The sequence below is a fragment of the Eurosta solidaginis genome, chromosome 5 (assembly GCF_040869045.1).
Source record: "Eurosta solidaginis isolate ZX-2024a chromosome 5, ASM4086904v1, whole genome shotgun sequence".
Taxonomy (NCBI): domain Eukaryota; kingdom Metazoa; phylum Arthropoda; class Insecta; order Diptera; family Tephritidae; genus Eurosta; species Eurosta solidaginis.
In genome coordinates this window covers 136,591,412-136,608,474 of record NC_090323.1, presented here as the reverse complement: position 1 = coordinate 136,608,474, position 17,063 = coordinate 136,591,412, and the positions used below count along the sequence as shown (strand labels likewise).

Sequence of the window (17,063 nt, the reverse complement as noted above, 5' to 3'; positions counted from 1 at the left end):
ACAAAGGGAAACTTTATCAAATGCTTTACTAAAATCAGTAGAAATAACATAAACTTCACAATTAGTCTTAAAACTGTTGGATACAAAGGTTGTAAGCTCAAGCAAGTTGGACACGGTAGACTTACCCTTGCAAAAGCCATGTTGTGAAAAGTCAACTAATGAAGATACTCTAAAAGCTAAAGACCCATTCAGTGTCAAAACACTCAAAGATTGAGTGATCAAAACGTTTTCTCTATCATATATCGAGTCTTTGTATATTAGAGATGCTATTCGCTAACCCAAATTACATAAAACGGTCTTTCAATTCAAACAAAGTTGTATGGGCTTCATAAGAAAGTTACCCCACTGATCCTCAAATCATAACTTTCAATTTATCTTCACCAATTGTGATTTACTTCAGAATCGTTTACTCAACGATTAATCAACCTCTTATGTTGTTGTTGTTTTAATAATAAAGACGCTTGCTGAAGGCTTTGGGTAGTCAAACATGGAGTTGGGCATTAAATATACTATTTGCGTTACTCAAAAAGGTCTAACGCCTGAAAAAGAAGCATGCAAATCAAACCATTTTGAGGAATCTGCACGCCATAAGCGTTGTCTCCATTTCGCTTCTGCGTAGGATCTTGCGGGACTGTGCAAAGCTTAACACCCGCTTTCTCCCCTATTATCCTGCATTGATATCACTTTTCCATTTTAAAGAAATCTAAATAGTTAAATTCCTTTTATTTTACACAAATTTGCAAAACGTTTAAACAAACATTGCGTAGTAAACAAAAGTAAATAAACAAAAAATGTAAACATAAACATAGTTTGACATTTTATGATCATGATTTTATACCAACCGGAAATTGATCATCATCGTTCTTCCTCTTTTACATAGTTGCATTCATTCTCAATATCATATATTTCGTAATCTAGTACAATACAATAATACAATTCACTAACAGTTTGCAGAGTAACCATCTTACAGTTTGTAAACAGCGTTTCATTGATATCAGCAAATCGAAATTTATATATTTTAAAAACAATTTTTGTTGTTATATCGGCCTACTGATTTTAAGATCGCGGGTTCGAATCGAGCTCAAGGCCTAACAATAATTTTTTATCATTATTATTGTTATGATTATTTTAAAAAGTAACGTTGAAATTGTTGAAAGACAATTACAACAAAAATATTATTATGTTTTTAGATAAAAGAATAATACTAGGTTCACACACACCAAATTGGCAATTTATACTATTTGGGCAATTTATTACGCAATTTGTCATACAATAAATTGTAATAATAAATTGCCAATTTAAAACAAATTTCTTAATAAATTGTTTCAAACTGCAAATGCAACATTGTAAAGTGTGTTTATTGAGTATATTTAAAAATCAGTTACGCATGGCTGAACTATATGGTTGGCTCATCTCATCAGCTGATTTTATGTCACTGTAGTAGGGATTGTCAAAAGAAGATGGAAAAATCAAAATGAAACCAAAACATTGAACACATTTTCTTACAAAACACAAAAATTTCAAAGTTTTATGTTTTCATTCCATTCCATTCACCTAATACCAACACGCACATTTTGAAAGTCTCAACAAATATATGTTCTTACTGTAGAGATGAGCCAACCAGCTATCAAATTACTATTGTGTAAGCTAAATAGACTTGTAAGAACACCACTCAATTTAAATCGAAATAGCCTCAATTTATTTTTCTGTTTGAACATAGTATAACATCATTATGCAGCCTTGGTAAATTGTCCTATTGGGAATAGTTTCGTCCAAATCGAAGAGTACTTACATATAGGTTACGTTCAGTTGAACTGGCCGGTCAATAAAAACCTCACATAGATTGAATGTGTAGATGGTGATACCAGAATTTGTTCGACGACCAAACGGAAGAAATCCAATTAGGCACCAGGACGTGGGTTATAGAGGAACTCCGTTCTCTTTGCAAATACTAGAACATTTCTATGACCTGGCTAAATATTTTCCTCGAGATCTGGGTCCGAATCGTGGTATACGATCACGGTTGTGTACGCATTGTTCCTAGCTCAAATATCTCACTAATCCGGATCACCATTTTAGGCCTATTGAGGTTTAAAAAATGCATTCCGATCACGGATCGTAAAACATGGTACGGCCCCTGGCAGCTCTGCCGATGCTAGTAGCTAGAGCCTTGATCTCGCGAGCGTAAGGCATGAACACAGAACCTGCTCAACCGTTCCTTCCTGCAGCTCTCATTTCATATATCTGCTATTACAGACGAGGCCTGACTTACAAGCATGTGACGCCAGAAGGCAACATCCAGTTAAAATGTCCATCGTCAGCCTTAAGTTTTGAGGTATAAGAAACTTTGTGAGTCTAACGTAGTAGGATTTGCACTTGATCTTAGAACGTTTGCATCCCCGTACTTCCTGCTTTATGTAGCCTATGCAATTACTGACTCCTTTTGATTTCTCCCGAACGGATTGGAACCTCTACCGTTGATTCATCGAGTGGTGCACGCTTCCTCCAGAATTTCTGCTGCTTTCTTCCCGGCTACAATTTCCTCCTGAAGGACACTGCGGTGGCCTACTTATTTCTGCATCGACACAGTAAACATCAGACCAGCCCCCTCCATTAATTTGGAGTCATCGGCGTTTGGCCATTACATATAGGTAGTGAAAGGTAGTGAAGGTAGACAAAAGTTCTCTTGCTGAAATTAATTTTCTCGAGCTTGCCTCGAAATCGATTTGAATCCGCAAAATAAAGCATTAAATAAAACTAAATCATGACATCATCCTCGTTTTTGATTTTATTGGGCTGATTTTAACTGTGGAGGTGTTGAACTTTCTATAACCCCATAGTAGATGAAGAAAAAAGGTAGTGAGAAGATCTTACAGATGCTGTTCTCCAGTATCTAGAGGGCCATACCAATTTTATTCTTTAGATGATTGCTGCAGTGCTTTCATTTCGAGATAATGGGAGTTTGTTTAAAATTCATGATAAATCCCCCGTTGTACAACATTGCCTTTTCGCTTCAGAAAAAGCAACTCATTTACCAACTCACTTCTAGAGGATGAACAAAAGAAGCAGATGCGCACTGCTATTTCCTAGAAGCTAATATGTTGTGCCCGCCGTGGTGTGGTGGATGCGTGCTTCGCCCGCCTAGCACACTGAGTGTATTTCCGCCATGGAAAGCTCCTCATGAGTCTGCTTAAAACATGTATGTCCCGTCCCGCCAATGTGTAGAACGAACTAAAAGGAGCACCCCGCAAACTAGAAGAGAAGCTCGGCCCAAAATATCTTCGAAGGTTATCTCGCATTGTATTTATTTGTATACCTTTCATGAAAATCAAATGGTATATTAAGTTTGTTACGAATCTCAAAATTTTGAGTCCTAAAGGAAAAGAGATAGGCCCAACAATAATAAACCAAAAGGAGCAAGATGATGAGCTGAGTTGATTTAGCCATGTCGGTCCCTCTGTCTCACCGTCCATCTGCGTGTGTGTCTGATTGAACGCAAACTAATCCCTTAATTTTTGAGATATCTTAATGAAATTAGGTGAGCTGGTATATTTGAGTGTCCGATTGATCATTTGTCGGAACTGACCCTATATATAGCATATATCCCCCATACAACCGAAAAAGAGGGTTTTTGTCATTTATTCCTCATTTTAACAGCTAGAAGATTGAAATTTCAGATGCTCACAGATACGGCATGTAAAATCTTCCACATTTTAACAGCTAGAAGCTTGAATTTCACAAGACGCTTACACATATGTCATACGTTACTGCCTGAAAAAACCGTCAAGATCGGTCATATATATTATATATATCCCATACAACCGATTTTTCATATGAAAGGTTTAACGCAATTTCTTCTTCATTTTAACAGCTAGAGCCTTGAAATTTCACAGGTCGTATACATGATATACATATATCCCATACAACGGATTGATCAGATTTTATGAATTTTTGAAATTTCAACACGTTATTGTTCAGCTCCATTCAGGAAAGGTATGAGTATGAGGTCTTCGGCACAGCCGGAGACAGTCCCTTCCTTACTTGTTTTTATTTATAATAAGTCATCTCTTATCAAAGGGCATTACCGCAACGTAACGTAATCGAAGATTTCTTCTCAAAATGTTGCTGAGTGATTCAGAAGAGTTTGGGGAAACATGATCACAAATGCTGCAAATTCAATTGGAAACTAACGCTTGTTCATAGCTTTTGTGGATTTTTTTCTCATATGTTTATTGGGTAAGTATATAATTGGCCACATATATATCACGCACCTCAATTGAAAGGGGGGCAAATCAAAAACCACGAATTTTGAAATTTTTCATACTACCGTAAACTCTAATTCAATGCCTATCAAACTGTATATGGTTTAATAATAGGTCGACTAGTTACCAAGACATCGCTCTTTAAAAACAAAAAATTCTTTCAGAACATATGGACAGATACGCCAGTTTCTCGCGTTTTCCTAATAACGTGCTATCATTAGGTTTATCAATGTAATGCGCTTCTTTATGGAAAATGCAGTAAGTAAAAACGGGCAGTAAGAAAAATTGAGTAGCTTGCATTATAGATGCTTTTAGCTTCTATGCAATCCACTATATGCCATACGGGAAAACACTAGAAGGCACACACGCATGTATCCATAGAAATGTTGTGTGGAACACTCATGAGCCAGCCCATTTCGAGTAATTAGTATGCACATGTAGACATTTCAGTGGCGTCTAATATATTTTAGGTAGTAGCCCTCTAAGGGCACGAAAGCCCTCAATAAAAGTATTTTGAACTTAATTAGTTAGTTTCGTTCTGGTTGATGTTGACGTTGAACAAACTTATATCTAGCAGCCTTGTGATTGTTAGGTTTGGGACTTGGCTACAGTGGTGAGGAATAAACTAATTATAAATGGCCTAATTGCAGTTGTGACACTGGCTAGAGGTCCCTCCTCTAGCGTTTAATCAAAATTACCATATCATATTCTTCTTGTTGTAGTAGTGCTCCGCCCGGCCAATAAGTGCGATTACTCAATATTTGTCATCTAATTACCATATATCAAATTAACTGGGTATGTGCAACAAAAAATTCATCAAAAAAATCTATATGAATATTTTAAAAGTACTCTTTGACACTGGTTCATCTTATCAAAATGTTCTATGTAAAAGCTGTAATATTTTGGCAGCGAATGGAACATAGACCATCTACTTTGCTATTGTCTACTCGATGATTATGAAATGAGGGAGCTCCTTTATAAGGATGTTTGGAGTCCAAGGTCAGTTTTTCTAAACTTGGTGTGAATTCATGAAAACGTGAGAAAAATATTGAAAACATTCCTGAATAAACGGTTAAAAATTGAACACAAAATTTTAAGCTTTTGGAATACACAAGAAAATGAGACTTCTGGGTTCGATTTAGATTATAAGCTGTATGGTTTCAAATTAAACCACATTATTTTTTACAATAAGTTTTAAAATAAAACCTCTCAAGTGATAAACTGACTCTATTAAAATTTCCTCTTCGTGACAACTATATGTACTTTAAAATTTTTTTTATTCCTCCATACTTTTTCAATACATTTTGAAATTTCAACGTATCAATTCAATTCATAGTTGGGGGTAGTGCACTAAATTTTGAGGGCATAACACTTATTCATTAGCATTGCACTATAGTGGAACTATTTGGTTGCGCCCAATTTTTTTTAGCTTAGTCAACCATTACGTGTAATCTATAATAAAAAAATGTTCACTCTACTTCGAAGAGTGGTTCCCGTTGGAAATATAAAATTAATTTCTTATAGCTTTGGTGTAGCAGAAAGGAAATAAACATAACTATGGCAAAGCACGACGATACTACCATGGAAATTTTCATTTCTAAACAACTTTTTTCTGCAAGGTATTATCTTACTCCCAGTTTATTTCATTAATTTGTCAAACTAGAAACTATTATTAATGTAGCGATATGTGAGTAGAAGGTAGACTTACATATATCAAAAGTATAAGAAGAAGGTATAATTGGCAAGCTCACCCTGGGCCTCTAAAGCCGTCTTAAAGATATGTTAATGTTTTTATAAGAATCTTGAGTTTTTATCAAACCGGCAGCTTGGTATTTAACGTTCGATTTGACCTTTATTTTGTTATTGTAATAAATAGAGTGGTGAAGTGAGAAATTAATTACATTTTACAAAAAAAAAAAAAAACACAAGAAATTACGGAATCTTTCAAGCTTGTTCAATAATTTTCCCGTTATATGTATTAAAGGGCAACAAACAAATTGTTTCTGAGAACATCCGAACATCTTAAGACGCCCCTGTACACATATCCATGCACACATGGCGATTCTCGCTTTCTTAGAATTTACAGTGTTTTCCATCGCAACAACAATTACAAATCTGGATATGGATGCGATCTGTGGAAAAGCGTCATACTTTTACACATCTAAGCATTTTCGTAGGTATATCTATAGATTCGCTTAGTTGTGTTGATTTTATGTGATATATGTATCTATAGATACATACCTATGTCAGTATATACATATGTATGTGTAGATACAAAACTGCTTGGAAAAATCAGTTTTAATATTTTGGAACGTGTGCCAAGTAGTCCACTGTCAGTTGGAAGACGATCGTTGAAGCTTTTGGTACATTACTTAATAAAGTTGAAAATTAATCAAATATTTTAATTTATCTGAACCGGGGGAAAAAAGTAATGATGAGTTCCGTGGTAAGTTCCCGATTGTTAAAGAACAGTGACCTGTAAACAGAAATACTAAATAACCGATCCTAATTTTTCTTTACATACAAATTTGTGGTTGGGCTTCTTTCTGCAGGATGATGACCTTACACCAGAGCAAATCGCAGGTTTGTTTCCCCATTAAAATCTGAGACGAACTTTTGATCACATACCTATGGAATTATTTTATTTTGTAGTGCTCCAAAAAGCTTTCAACAGCTTCGATCATCAGAAAACCGGTAGCATCCCAACAGAAATGGTGGCCGACATATTACGCCTAATGGGTCAACCTTTTGATAAGAAAATTTTGGAGGAACTTATTGAAGAAGTAGATGAGGACAGTAAGTAAAAAATACCCATTAAAGAGCAGTCCGTGTGCACGGAAGAAGAAAAAATTCATAGAAAAATTGCTGTTTTGTTTTAGCATCTTTAAAATCTGTTGTAGAGATGCCGCAATGACCGTGCTCTGCTGGTTTTAAACCCATCGAGGTCGTTTATTAGGTCGAACTTTGTGCAAACGTGCATCACTATCGTTTTCGGCACTCTTTCTTCCGCAATGGGTCTTGGGTCGATATAGCCACATCTGCTAAATATACATAGGTAATATATACATATTAGTGAAGTATTATTTACATCCATTGATAAGCACTTGTTGACAAGGTTGATTTATTTTTTATGGTGACATTGTTTTAGCTGTTAACGCAGGCTTCCAAATAAACAACTGCTTTATAGTTTCGAATTAAAATCTGTAAACAGGAAAGTGGATGCTAATACGTGGATGTACAGATTTGTAGGCTAACCAAGACCCAATCAGTTCGCCGACGGTGGGCTTCCGATTTGCGCACTTTGCTCCAGATAGATAGAAATGCGGTATTAAGTGGGCTGACTGAATTCCAACCATATTTTACGTACGAATTGATGCATAATTTTTACCAAAGGCTCCGAGATATTGCTATTCTCACAGGCGGGTGTTGTAAGCGTCTTCCGTCGCCAAGGTTATGGGGAGTCGGGGGTAGGATTTCTGTTATAAGATATTGATTACAAGCTTTTCAGTGGACGTGACATTCGGGAGGGCGGATTAATGCTATAACGACAACAGCAAAAGCGTTATATTCTAAAAATCAAAAGTTTTTATAAAAATTTAAACCATAGCGCTCTTGATAGCCAAAAGTCTTCATTGGCCTTAGGCCCTATTTTTCGTTATATAACATTGGTGCAACTATATTTAATATTTTCAGAATCAGGTCGCTTGGAGTTTGAAGAGTTTGTTCAACTGGCCGCAAAATTTATCGTCGAAGAGGACTCCGAAGCTATGCAAAAGGAGTTGCGCGAAGCATTCCGACTCTATGATAAACAGGGCAATGGATTTATTCCAACCACATGTCTAAAAGAGATCCTAAAGGAATTAGATGATCAGTTGACCGAAGCTGAGCTCGATATTATGATCGAGGAAATTGATTCTGATGGCTCAGGAACCGTAGACTTTGATGGTAATAACACTTTAGCTACATAAATATACATATCACACACCTAGATCTAAACGGCGATCAATTAAAAACATTAAAGTTGAGAAAAAGCAAAACTGGCTGTCTCCTCCATACGACCTAATGTTTTAAATCACTTTAGATCTAGATGTGCTGTACGTTTGTATGTATGTTTTGCATTATTGGTACAGTGGCTAGAGTTTCTTGTCTATCATACGGAAGTTTCCAAGTATAGAACCGGACCGCCCACTGCCATAAAACGCTCCTTAGCAACAATAATTTTGCCTTAACAGATGCCGTTTGAAGTGCGCCCAGCAAGTGCCGATTGTAAGTAGGAAGAATTAATAATAATACAGTAGATGCTTACAAATTAGAACCACTTTGTTTTTGGGGTAATTCTAATTTTTGAAAAATTCAAACTCCTGGACGTTTTTTTATTGTATAAAACCTTAAAAATTAAGTAAATTTACGTAAAAAAATTGCTATGAAATTTTGTCTTACTCAATTATATTAATTAAAACGAGAAAACATATGGTAAGAATCCAGTGCAATACATATTACATGTTTTTTTTTAATAAAACATGCATATATCTATAAACTAAATCAAAAAAGATTCAATTAAAATAAACATATTTTACACGACAACTCACAAACACTGTAAAGAACCGCGACGAATACCTAATGTAAGATGAAGGAATTGGGGATTCCCCTTTTTATACCTTTCATGAAAATGAAATGGTATATTAATTTCGTCACGAAACCGAAAATTGTAAGTCCTTAAAGGAAAATAGATAGACCCACCATTAAGTATACCGAAATAATCAGGTTGAAGAGCTGAGTTGATTTAGCCATGTCCGTCTGTCTGTTTGTATGCAAACTAGTCCCTCAATTTTTGAGATATCTTGATAAAATTTGGTGAGCAGGTGTATTTGGGTGTCCGATTAGACATTTGTCGGAACCGACCGGATCGGACCACTATAGCATATATCCTCCATACAACCGATTTTTCAGAAAAAGAGGATTTTTGTAATATCTTACCCAATTTAACAGATTGAAGCTTCAAACTTCACCATATACTTTCGTATATTGCACATATTGTTGCCTGAAAAAATTTATGAGATCGGTCGTATATATAGTATATATCCCCCACAACCGATTGTTCAGATAAGGAACTTTTCGTAATTACTGCCCTATTTTAAGAGTTAGAGGCTTCAGATTTCAGCGAATGCTTACGTATATAGCATATATTGTTGTCTGAAAAAATCATAAAGATCGGTGGTATATATAGTATATATATGGTGGTATATATAGTATATATATATAGTATACATATATATATTTTCGCAAATTTTAGCCCCATTTTAACAGCTAGAAGCTTCAAATTTCACCGAAAATTTACTTATATAGCATATATTGTTGTCTGAAAAAATCATAGAGATCGGTTGTATATATAGTATATATCTCATACAACCGATTGTTCAGATAAGAAACTTTTCGCAATTTCTACCCCATTTTAACAGCTATAAGCTTCAAATTTCACCGATTGGTTACGTATATAGCATATATTGTTGTCTGAAAAAATCATAGAGATCGGTTGTATATATAGTATATATCTCATACAACCGATTGTTCAGATAAGAAACTTTTCGCAATTTCTACCCCATTTTAACAGCTAGAAGCTTCAAATTTCATCAACTGCTTACGTGTATAGCATATATTGATGTCTGAAAAAATCATTGAGATCGGTGGTATACATAGTATATATCTCATACAACCGATTGTTCAGATAAGAAACTTTGCGCAATTTCTGCCCCGTTTTAACAGTTAGAAGCTTCAAATTACACAAAATGCTTTCGTGTATAGCATATATTGTTGTCTGAAAAAATCATAGAGATCGGTGGTATATATATTATATACTTCATATAAACTGTCATATTGACCCCTTTTTTACGGCTAGAAGCTTCAAGATTCATCAAATTTCATCAAATAGTTACGTTTACGTCATATATTTTTGAAATACGTGATTCGTAGCCATAGTTTTTACATGCAGACCACAAAAAACGTGAAGCTTTGCATCCTAACACAGATTACCTACCTATTTTTTATTTTATATTTATCTTAAAAATCGTTTAGATATGTTCAAATTTCACCAAATGCTTACGTATATAGTATGTATTGTTGTGTCAAAAACTCATAGAGATCGGTGATATATATAATATATATATGATGGTATATATAGTATATATATATAATATATATATATAATATATATATATTTTTTTACGATTTCGGCCCCATTTTAACAGCTAGAAGCTTCAAATTTCACCAACTGCTTACGTGTATAGCATATATTGATGTCTGAAAAAATCATTGAGATCGGTGGTACACATAGTATATATCTCATACAACCGATTGTTCAGATAAGAAACTTTGCGCAATTTCTGCCCCGTTTTAACAGTTAGAAGCTTCAAATTTCACAAAATGCTTATATTGTTGTCTGAAAAAATCATAGAGATCGGTCGTATATATATTATATACTTTATAAAAACTGTCATTTTGACCCCTTTTTTACGGCTAGAATCTTCAAAATTCATCAAATTTCATCAAATAGTTACGTTTTCGTCATATATTTTTGAAATACGTGATTCGTAGTCATAGTTTTTACACGCAGACCACAAAAAACCTGAAACTTTGCATCCTCACACGAAGTACCTACCTGTTTTTTATTTTATATTTATCTTAAAAATCGTTAAGGTATGTAGATCTGTTCACTATATATTTCTTATCTTATACATCCGATTATTCGGAGATTACAAACGGGATAAGATTATTGTTCAGCCCCATTCATGAAAGGTATGAAGTCTTCGGCACAGCCGAAGACAGTCCCGTTCTTACTTGTTATATCTATTTTTCAACAAACAAACAAACATAAATACGCCTAGAAGTTAGAGTTTTCGATTCTAATTTCAGATCGTGTAAAGAATTGCAAAAGTTGATTATAATTTCTGGAAATTGTAATAACTGAAGGTTCTTATTTGTGAGTTACTACTGTAAAAATAAAAATAAAAGCTTGGTGCGATATACGCACGAAGAGGTCTAGACCGAGCTTCTCCTCCAATGTGTGTCGTGCTGTTTTTTAATTTTTCCTACAAATTTGGTGGCGGGACAGGACCCAAGTACATGTTTTATGCCGATTTCGGGCGACATCTGCGATACAAATAAATTATCGCTCAGAAGCTTTTCTTACCAACATTGCTGAGGGGCAAATTCTTTTAGTAAAACAGTTCTCAAGTATATATTTCAAAGGTTCCGCAACTCAAATTTGAGAAGAAGCCATTCCTATATATTTTAGAAGATAATGGTGCCAAGTTATTGCCCCTATTGCTAAAGTCGATCGAGCCTCTTAGGTTTCGTTTGTCCAAATCAATAACTAAAATAATTTTTTAAATAAATTTAATTATGCTTAAAATATATCCCTGTAGAAAAATTCCGCTACGAAACGGTAGGAAGTTATGCAAACGAGGTAATTTAAGGTTTGAAAATAAATTAAATTTTGAAACAGGAGAAAATCTTGTTTTTCCATGCAGGTTTTTAGATAGTTGTTTGTCCTATAGTAGTATTAAAAAATTCGAAAAAATATGCAATTAAATGTTTGGTCTGATTTCATGCATCCGGAATAAAAACATATGTATCTGTAGATGGTATTTATTTGGATGTGAGGCATCGTATATCGAAATTATCTTTTAATGCAAACATTTCGCAAGTTTTATTGAAAACAGATGTAATTCAAAATTTAATTTAGTTGGGAAAACGGAAACAAAGTTTTATTTTTCATAGAGTTCCATCATAAAAATGGGCTTCAAAGGCATATTTTAGTCTTTCTGAGTATTCTTTAAATGCAGCATAATCTTCTCTGTTAGTATATCAAAAAATCTAAGAAAGTCAAAATTTTGAGTTGAATCAGTGGCTGGTTTTCAATTCTATGTTGAAAAATTTACTACAGCTTCTGAAGTTGCATATTTGCAACGGCGTAGCATATGCAAGGCTGGATGGTTTGTTAGTGTATTGTGTAAATATACTACACCAGTTTGCAAATGCATGGATGCTATACAATTTGCACAAATCCCGAATTCCCTTACTAAAACAAAACACATAACAGAATATCTCGTCTCCTATGCTCAGCACTGAATTTCATTTCACTTTTAGTCGGATTTCAATTCATCTTTGAGTCATGGCTTTAAAAAAGTAGCTAGCTTTCTTCAATGAAAAAAAAAAAAACAGATAAAATTGCACTTTGGTTTATTGGAAACCAAATTATAAATATTTTGTCGTTGGCTTTTTATACTGCTGGAATATATTGGTTTTATTAGGAGGACCCATTAAACCTTATAAATGCCTTATAAAGTATGTAAACGTATAAATTTATCTAGTGCGTAAATTAACTGTCAACTTGTATATGAAAAATCATTTACACAATTTGTATAAATTTACGCGAACATTTCATTGTATAAACCTGGTAAACGTAAACAAGTTCTTGAAAACTTTTATTTGAAAGTCGAATACGATATATGTATTTATGAGGAGACAGATTTTGAAAACATCTTAGCTGTAATTTATTTTCGCACAAATTTATAAATACTTGTGTTAGTGCAGTTATGGATAAGTATCTTTTTATTTACAGAATTTATGGAAATGATGACGGGAGAGTAGACATAAGTCTGAAAGTATTTGGCCTCGCTGCTGCCGAAATTTGCAAAAATGATTGCTGATGGGCGAAGTAAATGTGTTAATTAGTTGTTATTATTATTTGTATGTATGGATGAGTAAATGTCGATTAATTGATACACATATGTACATATTTATTGCTATTGAATTTTAGCACTTCTGGTCACTCACGAAATAAGTAAAATAGTTTTTATTATTTTATTTCTATTAAACAATATTGATCTATTTTTACAACAATCTTTATTAAAGCTTTGCATTAGAGCATATCATGAAAAAATTTGAAAACATTGGATTTAAATACTTATCTTGGAAGATTTTAAAAATTGGGAAAATTGTTTTAAACACCTTGTAAGAACTGCGAAGTTCATTGTTTCCCAATAATATCTCTCCTTGGTATTCAACTTCAATGAGCGATAAATTGTTTGGGAACGATTAGAAAACGAATCGAATTCTAATGTATTTCTCTAAGGTAGAAGGTTAGAGTATGATATGCGAAACTTTCCAGCATCATACCATTCTCAAAAGAAGGGGATTTGTTCTTGATATCGAGAAAAATGTTGGAATTCCAATCGAATTCTGTCATCGAGCTGTTATTGGATTCTAGTGTTAATATTAAATTGAAGCGCAATTATAGTCAATTATTTAAAACCAACAAATTTTTTTTTTGTTTAAATATTTCAAATACTTTAATGGGCTATAAGCTTATATACTTAATATCATCAAAAAAAAAAAAAAAACGCTTCTAATAACCATTCAAAACCTAACTTAACGAAATTTTCGCTGACACTTACTTTATCAGTATTTGCCTCTGCACTGATTTGAGGTAGGTATGGATGGGGGCAAGATTTCTTCTTTATGCTGGTTTGCTTATTTTCCATCTATACATTGTTTTATTAACTTTTAACTAATAATTTTAATTATTACAAATGAAAAGCTGATTTTGCAACTACCAATATTTTCACATTTGGCGGCCACCGTGGTGTGATGGTAGCGTGCTCCGCCTACCACACCGTATGCCCTGGGTTCACACCCCAAACATCAAAATTTTAGAAATAAGGTTTTTCAATTAGAAGAAAATTTTTCTAAGCGGGGTCGCCCCTCGGCAGTGTTTGGCAAGCGCTCCGGGTGTATTTCTGCCATGAAAAGCTCTCAGTGAAAACTCATCTGCCTTGCAGATGCCGTTCGGAGTCGGCATAAAACATGTAGGTCCCGTCCGGCCAGTTTGTAGGGAAAAGCAAGAGGAGCACGACGCAAATTTTCTCGATTTTTATTTCTTTTGAAAAATACTATAGAGGAGTTAACATGCAGTACAAATTATCGATAACTGTAAAAACATCACATATCTAGTGTTTCTCAAATCGTTCTCTAATCGAATTCCAACCTAATTCTCTAACCTATTTTTTCGATTAGAGATGCATTAAAGAGTATTTATCTAACGTTAGAAATTTGTGTTTTTTATTTAACGGGCTCTCTTTTTTATAGCCCGACCTACGAAAAAAGCGGATAAAATAAATGGGTAAATAATATACCTACTACTAGTTTAATTTTTTGCCACAGTGCAAAAGTGAAAACCTTAGATAAAACAGAGGAACCAAAGGGAAAATCCAAGTTCGCTGTTTTTACAGGGTGGATAGAAATATTATATTCTTTATCGAAAATCTTATAAAATAAGTACCTACTCAAGCAGGAGGAACAATTAAAAGCTTTAATTTTTCCATGGTATGCTTTATTCTACATACATGCATACAAATGTATGTATTTACGTTATTAACTTTTGTATTTGAAGAGCCTTTATAACTAATTATAAACAAACAATAAAATATTTAGAATTCAAATTATTAAAGAAGTGTTCTATTTTATAAACATTATTGATTGCCCTCATATAACCAACGTAACATTATAGTTTAGCCAGTGTGTTTTGAATGATAAAAATTTTATGATTGACACTATCTTGAATCATCATACAACTGCACCCGAAATATGATAGACTTGTATTGAATAATATCAAAGGCATCTGGGGTCCCACTTGAACTAATGCCAGGTTTCAAATGTACATATACTACGTATTCCTTGAAATTCGAAAGCGCCAGTACACCATTGTTACTAACGGCCCGATTCTGAGCGTTACCGGTAAAATAGTACCTAGAAAACTATGTAACCGAATATCGTTACCAGTTCTTTTATTCGCGATTCTGGCCAAAGTGGTAACGCTGTCATCACCGAAAAACTCACCAGTGTCTATGGTGAAATTTAAAAGTTGGTTTTCTTCGCTTTACCCATGGCGGAATGATACAAGGTGGTAGCATGGGACAGCTGAATATAAACTTCTTTTATTTGATTTGATACATCAACTTCCGGCGCAGTACGATTTTGACATTTGTCCATCGAATTTACAAAAACAAAGTACATGGAATTTTTATTTATGTTTGTAGGTATATCATGCTGCCACCTTGTATGGTTCGGCCATGGCTTTACCGAAAATGTGTCACTCGTAGATACGAGACGAGGTTAACGAATAAACGGGGCCGATGTGTATATATGTACATACATGCATAACTTTTTACATAGCTATATTGTAATGTATACTATGAAAGTACATAACGTAAACAAATATGTATAGCAAGAGGCAACACTTTTTTACCTATTATGTTTACTTATTTGCGCCTACAGTTCTTTATTATTCAGTATTGCGTTTTTCTAAACAACAGCTTTTGTGTGGTGACATCGATGTTACCACCTATTTTAGTGGGCAAACAATTATCCGGCTACTTTCGTGGGCAGAATACCAAAGGGTGCAAAAGTTGCCACATGAAGAAAGTTGCCGTGGTGAAGAAAGTTGTTACCACATTAGAATCAGGCTTTAAAAGTGGAACTCTATAGCACGCAAAGACTTATGCGTGCGTTTGATAGATGGGTAAAATACATATGTTGGCCATTTCGGAAAGATCCGAGGTTTTAGCCTCAAGATCTCGCAGACTGTTCAAACATTTTCAAAACCTAGCCCCGGTCTTTGGAATTGGTACTGCTGGGTCTGCTGAAAAGAAATAGAGATACATAAAATAGCCACACTTTTGCCTGCATGTCTCGTGCAAAGCGTAGTTTCACCTGGGGTTAACTCCTAATAATCGTCGCGAACACAAACTCTTTAAATCATATGTGGCTCCTTGGCAGCCACGCACAAAGTTGACTTACGGTTGCTATTAATGGCCTATTAATACTCATGACTTTCGTGGCACAGGGCGCCTCCAGTTTTTTTCGGCTGTTTTTAAGAGCTACAATTCCCGATGTGCGAACAGTAGCAATCCCGACCACCAGTCGCTACCAGACCTTCTGACCCTCACACCATATGCCAGCACAGAGGCTATAGGACTGCGACTTCGAACTCATACCTTCGTCGACGTCATTTTCCTAGAAGCTCTAGGTGTAGCTCCGAAGACTTTCCAACGGATGCTTTTGCCGAGCTACACCAGAGAAACAAATTGAAACGTTAGGGAGTGCGGCCAACGATGCCGTCATTGCGTAATGGGTGAAAATCGTATAATCGTCGGCGCATCTACATAATTAAAATTTTACAGGAACCTTGGATAAATTTTTTAAAATGTAGACCAGAGTTTGTAGACGTTTGTGTTCACATAATTTATTTCAATAATCTTCGGTTAATCAAAACGATATTGTAACGAATTTACTTGCAAATCCTCTTATTTGCAACCTTCTGCTAAGTTCGAATCACTAAACTGTTGAATAAATAACTCTAATATTTAATAATGAAAAATGGCCTTTATTAAACTACTTCACATTAAATAACTCTACTATTGCCCGACAGATAGCGTGCTTAATTGAAACTGACTCTAGCGCCTATATCTGTCGCTGCCTTTTATACTCTTTGATTTCCTCGTTCGCATCTTTTAGGCGCTTCCATTTCCAGAATCTACTATTTGCCGATGAGCTATCAAATTTCTCAGCTGTAACTACAATTGCACGATTTTATAGCTTTTCTCATTGCATACTTTCGGGAGTATCTCAGATATATGCATGGGGTTGTGCGTTGATTCTCAGCTGCGTATACGTACATATGTGTAGACATAATGATTGATTCGTTTATGTAGATACATAATGATTGATTTATGGATGTGCATC

General features: G+C 34.6%; 1 protein-coding gene across 3 annotated transcripts; it reads left to right on the top strand.

The window, feature by feature from the left end:
- Positions 1-6,568: 6,568 nt before the first annotated feature.
- On the top strand, positions 6,569-14,772 carry TpnC73F (Troponin C at 73F). Of its 3 annotated transcripts, none has more exons than XM_067791266.1 (6): positions 6,569-6,708; positions 6,815-6,845; positions 6,915-7,058; positions 7,956-8,207; positions 8,424-8,528; positions 14,409-14,772. In XM_067791266.1, the coding sequence occupies exons 1-5, from the start codon at positions 6,694-6,696 to the stop codon at positions 8,489-8,491; spliced, it is 510 nt and encodes a 169-aa protein (XP_067647367.1). In that variant the 5' UTR covers positions 6,569-6,693; the 3' UTR covers positions 8,492-8,528; positions 14,409-14,772. The 3 variants fall into 3 exon arrangements, with proteins under 3 accessions (XP_067647367.1, XP_067647366.1, XP_067647368.1); XM_067791265.1 differs by having other exon boundaries at positions 12,883-14,772; XM_067791267.1 differs by lacking the exon at positions 8,424-8,528 and having other exon boundaries at positions 6,574-6,708; positions 12,883-14,772.
- Positions 14,773-17,063: the final 2,291 nt, after the last annotated feature.